Source organism: Hydra viridissima, unplaced genomic scaffold, assembly GCF_058129835.1.
Source record: "Hydra viridissima isolate aposymbiotic clone 2 unplaced genomic scaffold, HvirCarnegie_v1 scaffold_13, whole genome shotgun sequence".
NCBI lineage: Eukaryota > Metazoa > Cnidaria > Hydrozoa > Anthoathecata > Hydridae > Hydra > Hydra viridissima.
Genome location: NW_028324312.1, coordinates 10079664 through 10096565, shown reverse-complemented (window position 1 = coordinate 10096565; position 16902 = coordinate 10079664). Strand labels below are relative to the sequence as shown.

Genomic DNA, 16902 nt, shown 5'->3' with positions numbered 1-16902 from the left:
TCGGAAAATCATTAAGCTCCACATATGTCAATGATTTAGAGGAGTTCTCTACGAGCTATAGAAATCTAAGGGCTTCAATTCATTTGAAGGTACACATAGTTGAGCAACATATTATCGAATTCATCCACATGAAAGGTGGAGTCTTCGGTATGATAAATAATTTTTAAATTTAGCAAAAAATAATACATAATATTAGTAATTAAATTCTCTATTTCAACAATTGTATCATTTGCATAAGTTAATATGTAACACTTCTAAAATTTGCATAAATTATTAGGAATATTTATTAAATAAACTTGTATTTCTTTTGTACTTCTTATATTTTATAGGCTTAGGTTACTGGACCAAAAAAGCTCTAGAATCCATTCATCAGGATTTCAATTAGTTTTTACGAATGAGAAAAGTTGGAGAGCATAGCTCAAACTATATAGAGGCGCTAAAAAACGCGGCTGTTGCATATAACGCAAGCACTTTCAAAGTAGCTTTCTACTTGCAGGAATGTAAATTGTAAAAAGTAAAATATTAAACCTCAGATGAACAAACGTTCAGTATAATTTTGAAATGTAAAATATCAATAATAATCTAACCATAAAGACCAGAACTTTTTTTTTACTATACAAAATAACTGTAGCAAACCCTACTCGACTCATGAGAACTCTTATGTGACGCGTACAAAAAGGGTCATAAAAAGCGTCACAAATAGTTTTTTTCTTCCTCTTACATCAAAATGACCACATCTTATGAACCAATCTACAACAAGCTTTAGGATATACAGTACCTACTAAAATTATTAGACTCAAAAAAAAAATTAAAGATTTTGTTACTTTTTTGGATTTTCTTTGATAGGGTAGGGGTTATTGCTGTTTACTTTTTATCATTTATATGTAATACAACTTCCTGTCATTCATTTTTTTTTTTTAGATTAGAAACATTTATGAAATATATATACTTTTAAACAATATTTTCAACTTTATAAAAAGTATGGTAAATTTTAATAATATAAAATTAAAAACATTCAGTTGTTTTTATCTTTCATAACTCAAATTATATGTCTTTATATGTTCAAATTAAATGTCTAAATTATTGTAGACTGTCTTAAAAACTCAAATAATGAAATTTCAGTTGTTTTTAAGTGTTTTTTTAAAGTATTCCTGTCATGTAATAACTTATCAAATGTTGTTGTGGTTTTAAGATTAACAATGAGTAATATGATAATTAATAATGTTTCCCCACGTAAATTAGCTAAAATAGCTGTTCTTCTGCAAGAAACAAATCACAGTCAAAAAAATAATGCAAAAATTTTCAAAGTCTCACAGGCTACAGTTAGAAGAATAAATTCTAAACTCAAAATGGGGGTCAAAATAGAAGCACAGCGAACAGGCTGCTGTGGCCGAAAACGAATAACAAGTGCTAGAGATGATAGAAAGATCAAAAAAGTTATTGAGCAAAATCGTAAGATGCCAGCAATAAAGCTGAAAAGCGTTTTGAAGGACCAAGGAATCAATATTTCACTTGGATCTTTAAGAAGGCGAAGTTACGAATTAGGATTCAAGTGCAGAAATCCACTGAAGAAACCAAAACTTACCACTACGATGATTAAATAACGTCTTGCTTGGGCTAAAAAACATTCTTCTTTTTCTCAGGATGACTGGAATAAGGTAGATTTTCCATTTATTCTCTCCTGAAACTTAAACAAATAATATTTTATTATTACAAGTTTTCAAAAGACGCTTTTGTATAAATATCTTACCCCAATTGATTTTACTAATACTTTAAATACTATTAAACATCAATAATGTTTAACAGTATTTAAAGTATTGGTAAAATACTTTAAATACTATTAAACATTATGATTCCACTCTGATTCCACAGATGCAAGAGTGGTTTCCTAATAGTGAAAAAATAGTTTTTATGCAAGATGGTGATCCATGCCATACTGCAAAATCCATAAAGACATTTCTTGCTAATGAGTGTATCGAGGTTCTTGATTGGCCTGGCAATTCTCCAGATATGGATCCTATTGAAAATCTGTGGGAGCTGATAAAGCGAAAAATAAGTGCGGAAATGATAACGAGTAAACAGAAGCTTACAGAACTACTGATTGATGTATGGGTTTGAGATCTTGAAGTTAAAGCATTTAACTCAATGTGCATAAATAGTATGCCCAGGCATGAGAAAGCTCTTGTAGAGTCAAAAAGACTCGCCACCAAGTATTTAGTTTCTTAATATGCTTTGTATGTAATAATATGTAAATTATATAACAAAAAAATTTAGTTGCGATTGCTTGTATTGCATTTTAGACACACAAAAAATATGAGTAGGTACTGTACTCAGCATAAGCTTCTTTCAGAAATAAGTTTTCTTGAAACTAATCAAAGCAATACTTCTTTCTGTTTTGCATGAAATTGGATTTTTATCCTAAAAAAAAAGCAACATTTTTTAATTCCAAAAAAGTTCAGCATAACAACTAATAATTTTTTCACCTGAAGTCATCTTTCAGCGAAACAAATTATACAGAGAATCTACGGGTTTGCGGTTTATTATAAACAAAAAGACATCGCGAGCAAAGCAAAAGTTGACCTCAAAAACACTGTAAATGATTGATTTAACTTTTTTATGGAGCTTTGTGAACAATAAGTTGAGAAAAAGTTTTGTAAAATAAGTAATTATAGCCGGTACCGGCTAACATATTTAGGTAGAAAAAGACGAATTAGAGTTTTATCACAGAAAATACCATCTTGGACGAGTTCGTAAAACTCATTGAGTATTCTGCGGAATTTAGCATCACTTCGGAAGAACATTCTTTGTTAAATTATCTGATAAAATACTTTAAACTGCTATTAAAAGATGGATTTTTCCTGGATCACATAAAACATCAAATGGATGGGCATCGCATCCAAACATCGATAAATGGAATGTTTTTACACGCACAAAATTGTTACATACTAGAAGACTTTCGTAATCCCCTTTAATCCGAATGTTTACACTCCAAATATTGATAAACAATGTGAGCTAAATAAAAACTGCGATTATAAGAGTTCTGAGAAATTCTAGCTATTTTAAGAGTTCTAATAATAAATTCTAGGTATTTTAAGAATTCTATGAAATAAGGATTTTACATTTGTTAGATAAAAAGATCTATAATCTAGCTTTTACTTTTACTTTTACTTTTACTTTTAATTTTTGATTGGTAAGGTACTGCACGCGATGGAACCTTTGTTCAAAGAAAGCACAAAACCCAAAAACGTTACAATATGCAGCACTAAAGCGCACATGCTAATAATTATGCTATTGCAAATTCTCATTTGTGTGTGGGTCGGGCATTTGCAGCTAAAATCCAACGAAATAAAGCAATATTTGCTAGATCTGCAAAATCAAAACCATGAGGAAAGAGATGATGATACAAGACAACTCAAAGTAAGTAAACTTATCGGAAACATTCCGCACAAAACTATGCGGAAAAATATCAAAAGATTGTTAAATCAGCGAGTTTTTGATGTTTTTTGAAAGCATATATATATATATTGATATTTTCTCATAAAAAAAAACCTTTTAACTGCTATACTCCCTCTGAAATTTAGCACCAAATTTTGAAAAATCTTTCTGGTTATTGCTTCTGTGTAGAAGTCCTAAAATTTTCTACTAATTCGTAATTACTTCTTAAAAACTGTAAAATCTGGACAACCAATATTTCTTCCGTTTCTACGTGGATGCGTGATTGGAAAACTTTTTTAGAAAATTTTGAAATGATTTTAATTCCAGAGTTCAAAATAGATAGAAAGATATTCTACACACTAAAAAAGAGGTTTCTTTTTAAAATTCAACCTTATAATAACACTTAGTTGCATAATACATAATTTCATTGTTAAAAACATTGTTTTATCTGCACGATTCAAATTGTAGAAAAGAGGTCTAATTACAGTTCGTACATGTCTCTACAGAATTCATTAAGTTTATCGGGGTCAATTAAACTCTGGCCGTTGATTGTAATCAACTTATTTTTCTAAATCTAAGAACCAACTCCTCAACTACTTCTAACACAACACTCAGTTTTTTTTGGCCGGAAAATACAGTTCCTGAAACATTATCGGTTGTACTAACGCCTGGTTCACCTGCTCTCGGTACGTCCTCTATCACTCCGAATTCCTGTCTCATTCTTTCTTGAATCAATTTCTTCCCTTGATTATATTGCTGTTGTAGATGTTTTTGAACCTTCCATATTTTAAGCTGCAATTGTTCCCGTACTTCAGCTCTTTTCATCCCAACAATACTTTAAGCAGTGTTTTCCATCAAACCTTGCAATTTTACTTTAACATTTGTTTCACTAAGTTTAATTGCCTTCATTGGGTGGTATGGAATGATCCATCGCGTTTGTAGCGGTTGGCCAACTTGGAAAAAGGCGAGAATCCGCTCGCTTTTTGACAGTTTGTGGCATAATTCTTTTGAATTTCCTTTTGATAAAAATCGATTATACTTTTACCAAGCTAAAAATTGTTTCTTTGAAAGCTTTTCTGTGGGTGTGCAGTAAAGATTTCTCAACTGATTCATATTTAAGATCTCTTTCTTTTTTTTTGTCTTTTCTGACATTCCTTGGTTGCTGTCTTTATGTAAGCATTTAAAAACTTTCTTCGGCTGTCAACGCTTCATGCATCCTGATGTCTCCATTGATGTCGATGTTTGTTCTTCGATGAAATCTTTAACGAAGAATTCTTAATCCATAGAAGCTGAATGATGGGTATATGATCTATCTTTTTAATGATTAAAATCCCTCGTAAACGCAGAGTAACGTCTACATAACATCGCAATTTAGTCTCTTTTACTTTCACTAATTTGTACTTTCAATGAAAGTATTTTCATTATTGATTCAATATCTACAATTTTTTTACTGATTCAATATTTTCTACTACAGTAGTTTTGAAGTGGAAGAGACCAATAATGTTCTTTCTTTGAAAAATAATTGCAATGTTCACCAACAATTTACCAACACTTATGATTGAAAATTACAACTTTCTCTCGTTTCATATGAAAGATAGGTTAATAATTCATTTTTTATTATCAGGTACCTAAACAGGCATTTTTAACATCAACGATATAAGACTTGATATAGTGAGAACTTATGTAAAAGGTAGTAAACTTAATTTTTAAGGTACTTTGGAATTCTTAAAAGCTAACTTACCTTAAAAGATAGCTTCACATTTGGGATAGTAACATTGATATAGGTATTGAATTATAAAATTCAATATGGCGGAAAAAGGCGGACGAAGATCATTGGAGATTTTGATTAGAGACACATTTGAGATAATATCTGTAAAAAATGGGCGATATAATTGCTATATTTTTGTAATTAACAAATGCAAAAGGAAGTTTACTTTTATTAAACTTTTTCATTTTCGATGTAAGAATATGTACACGAATACACATAAACACATATATTGAACAAAAACAATATAAACTTAATATTTACAGTGTGATGGAATGTTCTAGAAAAGATATTGATTACTCTCAAATGTTGATGTAAATCTAGAAAGTTCTAGAATAGACCATAACATCTCCTCGCGAGCTTGTCTTTACGGAGAGCGAGCGTTTTGATTATTCCTTGCCTTGAATTGACTAAACCGTCTTGGTTTGATTAGTGTGTTATCTTGACCAGTAGGTTCACATGTTAACACAGTGGGGTGCATTATTATTGATTCTGTTCTTTTATCTGAGTTGTGGCGATGAAAAGGTTGTTCAATATGACGATGCCAGACAAGACCATCAGACTCTGTCTTGACTCGACAGATCGAGGACCGCATACTTCAGTGACAATAGCAGTCATCCATTTTAAACCGTTATCATTATTTGAGCTAAAGTATCATGCATAAACCAAACCTCCAATTGAAAGCTATACAACTTCGGAAGAGTCCATAGATTGATTTGATTGTTATGAGTAAACAGGGAATGACAAAAGGCAATCTATTTGTGTTCGAATTTGTCTGCCATTTAGTTATTCTCTAGGGGACAATCCATTTGCTGAAGAAGCTCGGCGGTAGACCATAAAAAATTCTTTAAAAGCATTCTTAGGAGGTAGGTTCGATTTCTTTGATCGATTTTCACATTACAAATCATTAGGTTTTTCTCACTAATTTCCTCCCCATTGAAGTTGAGATTATGGTCAACCGGTAATAGTCTGAGAGCGTCAGCGTTGCCGTGTTCAGCCATCTTACTAAACCCGATTGGGTATTTGTATTTGTCAAGAGTTAAAGCCCATCGAGCCACCCATACGCGGAGTAGCCTTTGTTGGACAAAACAGAGCCAATAGTTGTTTGTGATCAACTTAGCGATGGTGAAACGACGATCAAAAAGATTTTGATAAAAATTTTTGAAGCCAAAAATTATTACCAATGCTTTTTTGTGAGCTTCACTGTTGCGGGGTAGACAATAATTCAAAATCTTTGAAAAATTTGCTACTGGACGATCAGAGCCATCTGTAAATCGATGAAACAATATGGCACCAAAACCAACTGCTGAGGCGTCTGTTGCCGTTTCTAACGGTTTTGAAGGATCGAAGTGAGTCAGAACTAAATCAGATGCTAACAGCTGTTTCACAACTTCAAAAGCTGACTGCTGCTGCATCAACTTTTTGACCTTTGGCAATGCCTTCATAAGATAACAAATGGCCTAGATATTCAATTGAAGAACTAGCGAAAATACATCTTTCTAGGCAACAGTGTAATCCGTTTTCGCCAAGGCCTCGTAGAAGACCACGCAAATTGGAAATGAGATTGGCTGCGTCGTTGCCGCTGACGAGAATATTATCAAGATAGATAGCCTCACCAAGTAGATCACTTTTCAATTTATTCATTGTTTCTTGAAAGTAACCCGGTGCTGAAGTGATAATAAATGAAAGATGTAGCTGAAGAAGAACAGTATTTTGGTTTAAATAGGCCTGGAGACTCAGAACATAGATCACTGCACCTTTGTTGGAAATCTGCGTCAGGTTTGAGATAATCGAAGACCTTATCAACACTAATCCCTAATGATTTCTAAATCTTTTCGTCAACTTAAAGATTTACTAGCTAAATGCCTGATCAGCCAATAAGATTTAGTCCGGAACAGAAGTTACGTGGAGACAGATCTTGCAAAAAGGTGTTAAAGTTTTAACTGATAACTGAACTTTCCCTAGAACTGGAAGTTTGTGCTTGCTTGGTGGCTTGAATTGTAAATCCGACGATTAAAGATGTGCTTTACCCAAACTTTGCCATAAAATACAGGTGATAAAACTTGCTGGAGCTCCATTGTTGAGTTCGAGTTTTATGAAATGTCCCTCGACTTGGAGATTTTGAGCAATTTTATCATAAACGTTGATTCGGTTGACTTGGCGAAGTGCTTTGTTTGTGAATAAATGAATATAGGCTTGACCAGCTTTCGATCACTTATCGATTGGATTAGACATCGGAGACTTTTATTATCGGTATAAAAATATAAGTAGGAAAACACAAAGACTCATGTTAAACAAAAATAATATAAACTTCATATTTATAGTATAATAGAAATTTCTAGAAAAGATAACATCTTGGAATCTTATGGTAAATCTAGAAGGTTCTAGAAGAGACCATAATAAAAAACTTCAGCAATTTTTTTTAAAACTCCATTTCAGTTAAAATTTAATGACTTCGAACTATATATTTGGAAAAATTGTCAAATTTAGACTTTCCAGTAAAATCTCTCAAAATTTTCAGTTTTTCTATTTTAAAAGGTTCTCAATTAAATGAAAATTTCAAATTCAAATTTCGAAGACTTTTCTGATTTTTGTCCGCGTAATTTCCCACTGCTAATAGTTCGTAAAATGTTGTAAAAGTTCGAAAAACTTACAATTACACGTATAAATATATAATTGTTTCAGTTTCGCAACATTTCAAATTATAACATAATTAAAATACAGTGATAATCAAAACCACAGCATTTAAACTGCAATACTTTTCTTTAAACTAATTTTTCATTTTGTAAATTTGTCCTCTTCTTCAACTCTTATGTTTTATAAGAAATAAAACATAGCTACTTTAATCAGTTTTTTTAAACAGCCATAAGCATTAATAATCCAAAAAAAAAAAGTCCTTTATAAGTTTAGTATATGTGTACCGCAATTAAGTTTTTAGGGCCCTATTTAAAATCATTTTCGGAGATTTCCGGCTTACATTGCTTTTAGACCTCTTACAAACAAAAGTATGTTGATTTTTGATGTTATTATTTGAATAACTGTGGTCAGAATTCAATTGGTTAATTTTGTTGGTAATGATTGATAAAAATCAGTACCAACAAAATTAACCAATTGAATTCTGACCACAGTTATTCAAATTCATAAAATAGGAGTATGGAAAAGCGTAATCATCAAACTTTTAAGTTAACTATCCAAACTAAAATGTTAGCATTATGTATTATAAAGGATTTGAAAGAGAGTTTTTTCTTCTTTACTATGACTATTTACTTTAAGTGAACATGATTTATAATTTTTGAAACATTTTCATTAACACAATGGAAGTAGAAAAATTTCATTTAAAACACTGTATGGTTTATGAGTTTTGACAAGGGAGAAATGCTGTTACAGCTACCAATCGAATTTGTTCTGTTAATTGAAGTGGTGCTCTAGAAGTAGAGTTAATCAAATATAGTTTGCAAAGTTTTCATCATCATCATCATCATCATCATCATCATCATCATCATCATCATCATCATCATCATCATCATCATCATCATCATCATCATCATCATCATCATCATCATCATCATCATCATCATCATCATCATCATCATCATCACCATTATTATTCATCAGTTAACCATATCATGGCGTTTGCATAAATTAGGAAAAGTTTTAAAAATATGTTTAATGGCTTCCGTATGTGTTGAGCAAAAGAAATATGGTCTAACGATTAAACAATAAATTTCCTATCTAAAAAGTTTAAAAACAATTTTTTAATGTAAAATAGTTGCTGATGATGAATAATGGATCTATTTTGATAACCCATATATAAAAAACAATAGATAAGTCGTGGTCAAACAACAAATCTGATTCCAAAAAGGACTACAACTTTAATAAAGTGATGTTTTGAGTTTGGAGGGATAAGAAAGCTAAATTATATTTTGATTTATTGGAACCTAAGGTATTGCTCTTCAAATTTATTCTCAAAAATGAACACTTTTGACCGAGGTATTCTTCAAAATTGGAAACGGACCAGGTGTAAGGAAAGCGAAAAGTTATGTTGCTACATGATTATACTCAACTACACGTTGCTATGGAAACACAAGATAAAAATATTGAACACTGCTTATTCACCTATCTTAGTGCCATCAAAATATAATAAGTTTCGCTTACTTAAACATTCTCTTATAGAGAATGCTCAAGTGAGCTTACTATCGATTACAGGCAAGATAAATATCGTTTACAGGTTGAAAATCCAAATCAATATTACTTCAGAGGGATGGTATCCAAAACTTAAATGAAAGTCATCAATTATAATAAACTTTTTTTTTAATTAAGACTAGTATATTTAAACTAATTTTTTGAAAAAAAATTAAGCAGAACTAAAAGTAAACGACAAAGTTTTTTGCATATCCCAAATAAATAAAATAAATTTTTATTTTAAAGTAAGTAAAAACTCTTAATATTGTTACCTTTTATTTTTTTCATTTTCAAATGATATTATTTAAATCTTCAGTGAACTTTTCATCAACACCCTATAGAATGAATTTCCTTCAAAAATATTACGAACACCATTTTTGATATTTTGCGAGACAAACAAGTTTTCCTTTTCAAAAGGTATTACATTTTGTTTTAGAATCAAAAAGCACAGAAACAAGTACAAGGTAAGGTTCAAAGCAGCGAGTTTCTTTCTTCAGAAAATATTGTTCAAACTCAATCTGCTAAATGTTTGTCATGAAAATGTTTTAATATTTATGCGATGTAATTTTAAATTAATTTATTGAAATACAAATGATATCATAATTATCTTACTTATTTGCTTAATTTATCTTTTAATATTCTAAACTTTAAAATATAACAAAACAAAAAAATGGAGATGTTAACTGATTTTTTAATAAGTAAAAAAAAAATAAAAATAAATAAACATATGAAGCTATATTAATCGATGTAGATAACGTTCTTTGAACCAGTGGAATATTATTTTACATGGAAATGTCTTATTTGCACAAAGCGAAAAACAAACTACTTATAGGAAAAAAAGAGATTCGAAAAATCAACAAAGCGGTAATTTTTTAGAAAAAAACATTTTATTTGTTGTTCAAAATTCAAATCTGTTATTGGAACAAAAGTCAAAAGAAAACTGCAGCAATTTTTAAATGATAATGGTTAGAAAAAAAAAGTTTTTACAATGGTGGATAATGGCGAGTATTTTGTAGTCAGTTTTCGGGACTCAAACTGTGAGTTGCTAAAAAATATATTTTCTTATAAACAATCAAAAATTCACGATTTGAGAAACATTTTTTTGAAGACAGTTGTGTAGTGCAGAAATCGCAAAGTTTGTTCACCTTCTTTACCATACCGACGGCGTCGCTAAAAAAAGAACATTATTTTACCATTTTTTAAAATTTTTTTCAAAATCGTTCGCCGAATGAAATTTTTTCAAAAATGATATTACAGAAAAAAATATTTTAAAATATTAAATCATTTTAGCCATCATCAGCTGATATCAGAGTTTAACTTCTGTGCTGAAACTTTGAACAGTAGCATACTAATTGCATTTTAGTTTATATTTGGATTTCCACAATAATGGCCCTTACCTAAATGTATGCCTACATTAAGAAATTGAGAGGATTCAAATGAGATGATAAAAGGGTGTAAAAGTATGTATTGACCATATTTCATGGTCATACCAAGTCAGGTTTGCACAGTCTTTCACGTTTGACAAGGAGCCCCATCTCGAACAAAGAGGACTTGTTATGGGTCAGGGAAAGACAACAATGGGTATTGGTTCCGATACTATATATCATCCATTCTCAAGTATGATGATGATGATGATGAGAATGATGATGATGATGATGATGATGATGATGAGGATAATGATGATGATAATGATGATGATGATGATGATAATGATAATGATGATGTGATGATGATGATGATGATGATGATGATGATGATGATGATGATGATAATGATGATGATAATGATGATGATGATGATGATGATGATGATGATGATGATAATGATGATGATAATGATGATGATGATGATGATAATGATAATGATGATGTGATGATGATGATGATGATGGTGATGATGATGATGATGATGATAATGATGATGATAATGATGATGATGATGATGATGATGATAATGATAATGATGATGTGATGATGATGATGATGATGATGATGATGATGATGATGATGATGATGATGATGATGATAATGATAATGATGATGTGATGATGATGATGAAGAAACGATGAAAGCTTTTATGCTAATTTATTTGTCATTTAGACTGAAAGACAGGTAGCATTTTTACTCTTTAGACTCCAATTAGTCTAAAAACCATAACCAGAGCAAATCAATGGTGAAATATTTTTCGTCGGAGAAACACAAATTTGGAGTTTTTTTTCTACTGCGAATGAGAAAGCTTTCAGGAACATTCCAGTCCGAGTACCTTAAGTCAGTTAATATAAAGAAACTTTTGGCTTTGGAGAATTGTTTGACACCAAGGTACCTCTTGAAACCATTTTCAACTTTGCTTCAAACACATTGTGATCCTTTCTCTTTCTTCTCATTAACCTGATTGGGCTACTGTCAATCTTTTGAAAGCAAGGGCAAGCTTGGGTATAGCAACTAAAGATGTCCTTCCTGATCCTGACTTATGTTTAACAAGTTGTTGTTTTTTTAAAATGTTTTTCATTCTGAGAGCCTTTGTGCTCAAAGATGTTGCAACTTTTTTCAACGTCTTTAGGAATGAAGAAAAACAAGAGGAGATGATTACTTCGCACAACTTCCACGAGGGGCGAAGCAACTACTTTTTCATGTCTGGCTTTTGAAAGTCGGAAATAGAATTCCATCTGGCAAAATATTATTTTCTGCAAATTTTAAACAAGTTTTAGATTGTAAACGGATAAAAAACCAGGCTAGAAAAATTTTTTTTTTCCTGTACGAAACCTACTTTAAGAAATTTTTGGTTTTATGCAATACAATCTGTAAACGCAATATAGATTTTCGGATAAACACGATATTGATTATCTGATAAGATTGAGTCAGAAGTTCTCTGTAATCTTCACGTGGCAAATATCTTGAGTTGTCTTTCATTTGGAGGATGTTTGAACAAAATCTGACGACTTCTTCTTTCATTGGCTAGAGATTTTTGCTCCAGTCGAGTATTGTGGCATATACATAAGTCTGCCCGTCTTACTTTTGCCCAAAAGTGTCTTGGCTATTGCGCTTGAAAAGCACCACATATGGCCCAGTTTCACTTCCCCCAAAATATCTTTTTGAAGACTTCTGCACATATTACCTTAAGTATATGATGTCTGCTCGCGAACCAAAGCAGATTCTTACTTAATTTTTTTTCAAGAAACGCACATGTTCGATTAATGTGGCCTCTTTATGCTGCAGTTGTATTGAAAATCTTGGCAGAAATCTTTTTTGTCAATTGCCAATCCTTTAAAATATTTGCAATCGCCTTTGAAACAACTTTCCATGTTTATTCATTTAACTTAAAACCCCCCTTTCTCTCCCCCCCTCCCCCCAAATGAAAGCGATACGATCATCCTTCTCTGGACTACCATTTATTACAGGGAGTAACTTCCCATTGAATCGTACTACCAGTGGACCATAAGCGTGGAAGCTTATTTTGATATCAGCTGTATTTTTGATCTCTGATTTTTTCAAGCTCTTTGCACGCTACTCCTTGACAAAGCAATATCCTTTGCTTCTCCATCACCAACTCTTTTTATAGCAAAAACATGATCTGCCTGTCTATCACTTATTCAAGTGCAATCAAGAGCAGGGGGTATCAATAGCAAAACAACATCCATAGCTTTCAAGCAACGTCGTTTTAGCAGAAAAGATGTCGATTTCATCAGCACTGGAAAGAAATGGTTGTCGTCTTCCTTCTCCGAAGATTGACTGCTGCTTGGTACTGAGAGTTCAGCATGGTTATGGATTACAGTAGCATCTTTTCCTTTTTCCGGTGCAAATCTTTCAAGCGACCTACTCTTTCACTTTTGACCTCGTTGCTTTTTTATTGCGAATGTCTTGTCTTCAGTTCCCGTTACCGTTTTACATTTAGTTCGCTGGTCATGCAAGAAACGCCTGTCTTCTTCAATTCTGATCATAGTATGAGCGTTGATGTGTACGATATCAAAGATGGATAATGTGAGCTAACAAAATCAGCTTCCTTTGCACGTTGAATCTCTCCTCATTATTTACCATTCTTCTCAACCTCTCTGTACTTGTCAATAAATACTTTCAACATTATAATGCTAGCCCTTCTTTCAGTCGCAGGGATACGCGTTTTATCCCGGATGCTCAACACTCTCTGCACGATATCAGAAATAGCATCTTTCTTGGGCATTTTATTAGTTTTGTGTAAATGAAAACATCCCCTCAAAACATTTGTCGCAATTGGAAAAACTCGTTCAGAAAAATCTTCAGATGTTTCATCAAATAAATGAATAACTGTTTTCGATCTGGTAATTATAACTAATTGAATATTTATATTGCCGCAGCACTTGATCTTATAAAACTTTATTTTTGTAACTAAATTGAAACGAGTTGGTGAAGCATGCTATTTATATGAAAGCAAAAACTTCAAGAGATTTCTAGATTTTCCCGGAACCTTCTCAAGTTTTCCACGTTTTTCTAGAAGCTTCGGGATACTTCTAGAGGTTTTATAGAGATTCCAGAACCTTCTAGAATTTTATAGATTTTTTTAAAACTTTCCATTACCTTCTAGTATTTTCTGTGCCTAATATATCCATACTCACATTAAACGTTTATTCATAACGATTTAAAATTTTAATATAGATGAGGGCAGTACTAAATTAAGACATACATTCATGAAATTTTTTCTGTATTGTTTTGAAGTCAAAAGAAACATAAAATAATATATATATACACTATCCTCCAAAACATTAGCAACCAAATAAAATAAAAATTTTTTTCTACTTTGATTACTTATAACAGCAATTTTGTTTTTTTAATTACGCTTTAAATGAACAAAATGGTTAATGTTACATATAAGAAAAAAGTTTTTAACATAATAAGACTACTTGAAAAAAAATAAACGTGAATTTTTGTTAGAATTACTATTATATATATATATATATATATATATATATATATATATATATATATATATATATATATATACATACATATATATATAAAGATGAGGGAGAGAGAGAGATGTAATATCGAAGAAATATTAAATCTATGATGAGTTTTGAATATTAATAAAGAAAGCAGCACATAAAATGGTTTTTAAGAAAAACCAAAGATAATTTACATTAAGATTTATACTCTAAATTTAATATTCATATCAAATTTAATTTCCATTATAAACAAAAATACAAAAAACAAAGTTGCATGAAAATAGCTAAGATATGGGCAATCCAACCTTCTTCTTAAAATAATATTTATATCTTATATGTTAAAAGAGCATAGGGGTTGAGAGTAAATTAAAGAAAAAGAAAATGAAGAAAATTAAAGACTTTAAAACTAAGAGTAATAACTTTAAAAAAAACTTTATCCTTCTTATAACTTTGTTCCTTAACTTTAGATTTGCAAAATACAGATGAGAAAAGGGTGAGATATATTTTTAAATCTCTTCATTTTCCATCTCTGTTCATAAAAAACCTTTTTGTCTTTGCTGTTTTTTGCGTATTTTTAAGTTCACACAAACATTTCATTTCAGTACCAACTTTAAAAGGCTACTGATATATAAATCATCGCTTTTTAGATCCAAGAAGTGATTGTGCTTGGTCCGAAAAACGAACTGAACTTGAAAGTAATCGACTTTGACGGTAAGCGACATGTTAGATTAAAAGCATGCAAGTCACCAATATCAATTTAAATTAAAAAGCTCAGTAATTGTCTAAAATAGAGCCGTTCACTTTTAGAAGCCGTCTCGGTATGGAAAGTTGTAAAGAAAACTGGCTCAATCTCGTTGTATAACCATTCTTATATAGAAGTGTATGTTGAAGGATTTTATCAAATGAACGCTATGGTATTTGATTTTAAATTGCTTTGTGTTTGAATAAGTATAAAATATTAAGTAGTCTCCGTACTTAAAGTTCACTTTGATCGTTCTGAACAAAATCAGATTTTAACAGTTAATGCTCAATAACTCAACATTTTTTACTGGTTACCTGAAGTTTAGTTTTTTTCTTTCCTTATTATAACATTTTACTTTAGTTTGTCTTTTAGTTCTGGGATATAAGTTAATGTATTCAGAGGATCAAATCTTCCTGGTTTTATCTCTCTTATTTTTTTATGCTCTATTACTATATTTTAATACTTGTATTGAAACAGAAGTTTAAGCTTTTATTGACGGAGATCTCATATTGGCAAAAGCATCTGAAGCGTTTGGTACCATTTCCTATCGTAAATCTATGTTTGTAATGAGTCACAACTCCTGAGCTCTATAATATCTAGATCTTAATCTCTTAAAAATAATAAACTTGTAATGGATTCAAAACCGTCAAGTGGATGGACGCAATCTGTGCAACATTCGTGAAAGCAAAGTTATACAAGATCATTTTGTTTTGCATATTCTTAAACTGCCGAGCTTTTCTGACTGCTGTCTTTTCAAAACATTTTTCGCAACTTTTGTTTAAGTATTAAAAGATTTTGCAGTTCACAACATTTCATCTCTTATATCCCTAAGATTTCTAAAAGCTTCTTCAAATGCTGCAAGACATTTTAAGTTTTTACTTTTTGTGTATTTTTTTTTTTTTTATTTCTATCTAATTCTTTCTCATAGCTGCGCTTAGAAAAGAACACAACTATTCCTGAATTTATCAGCTATCATCTAAAAAAAAATAACGATATTGTAGCATCAAGAGCATGGAGTTCTGTTTTGAGTACGAGTTCTATTAGCATAGTGACGTATGCAAATAAAGGCGATCGTTTTTCGCTTTTTATGCCCTGGAGTGGAATTCGTTGGTTTGTTTCAAACAAAGTCACCAGTTTCTCAGCCTATTACATCGGATCGTAACAATTTACTTCTTTTTGATCCTCAAATTATTTTATGTGTTATTTTTAGAATGTTTTATTTGTATCAGTTTTGTTTTAAAAACTGTTTTTCTATTTCACTGAATTCGACTTAAGACTTTTTCCTTAAAGACTTCAATGAATTTTTACTTTTTGAATTTTAATTTTTCAATGAATTTTAACTTTTTAAATTTTAACAATTAATTTTTAATGAGAACTTAAAGACATTAAGACATTAAGGGTATTACGTTTTTTTTTTTAAAAGAGAACAAAAAACGTAATACTCTTATGAAGATTTTTAAAGTAGATTTTACGATATGCATTATTTTAACGTTTTAAGCATGTTTTTTATTCACTGCTTTTTTTTGTGCGGCTTAATATAATATTTAATAAGTTTTAATTAGTTAGATTATATAACAAATGATTTTTTTAATAACCATTGATACAGTTGTATTCATCTATAAGACATTAACTTTGGTGACCCTGGTTCTTTTCTCCCTTATGTTTTTTTTTTTTATTTAATTATTAACTTAAAATCATTTTTCACTATCAGTTTTTAAAAAAGTTTTTTATGCCCATTCCGTATAATCTGGCAATAAAACAAATCTTTGCATAAAAATGCAACGATATATTTTCTCTGTTAAAGCGCAACTTTAAACAATTATTGTTTGCTGAATAAACTTTTATTAAGTTAATTTTACTTAT

At 30.7% G+C, this 16902-nt stretch overlaps 1 protein-coding gene across 2 annotated transcripts; it reads left to right on the top strand.

Moving 5' to 3' along the window:
- Nucleotides 1–3160: 3160 nt before the first annotated feature.
- Nucleotides 3161–16314, top strand: LOC149880425 (uncharacterized). 2 transcript variants are annotated; one of them, XM_090071024.1, is made up of 6 exons: nt 3161–3417; nt 9819–9846; nt 14765–14790; nt 14945–15008; nt 15105–15211; nt 15968–16314. In XM_090071024.1, the coding sequence occupies exons 1-6, from the start codon at nt 3208–3210 to the stop codon at nt 16199–16201; spliced, it is 669 nt and encodes a 222-aa protein (XP_089927150.1). In that variant the 5' UTR covers nt 3161–3207; the 3' UTR covers nt 16202–16314. The 2 variants fall into 2 exon arrangements, with proteins under 2 accessions (XP_089927150.1, XP_089927151.1); XM_090071025.1 differs by lacking the exons at nt 3161–3417; nt 9819–9846 and adding an exon at nt 10280–10419.
- Nucleotides 16315–16902: the final 588 nt, after the last annotated feature.

Excerpts from the sequence above, each read along its gene's own strand:
- LOC149880425 (XM_090071024.1), top strand. The coding sequence starts at position 3,208 with ATGGAACCTTTGTTCAAAGAAAGCACAAAACCCAAAAACGTTACAATA. Across the intron at positions 9,847-14,764 it reads AGCACAGAAACAAGTACAAG|ATTTGCAAAATACAGATGAG; the intron begins GTAAGGTTCAAA and ends CCTTAACTTTAG. Across the intron at positions 15,212-15,967 it reads TTTATCAAATGAACGCTATG|CTGCGCTTAGAAAAGAACAC; the intron begins GTATTTGATTTT and ends TCTTTCTCATAG.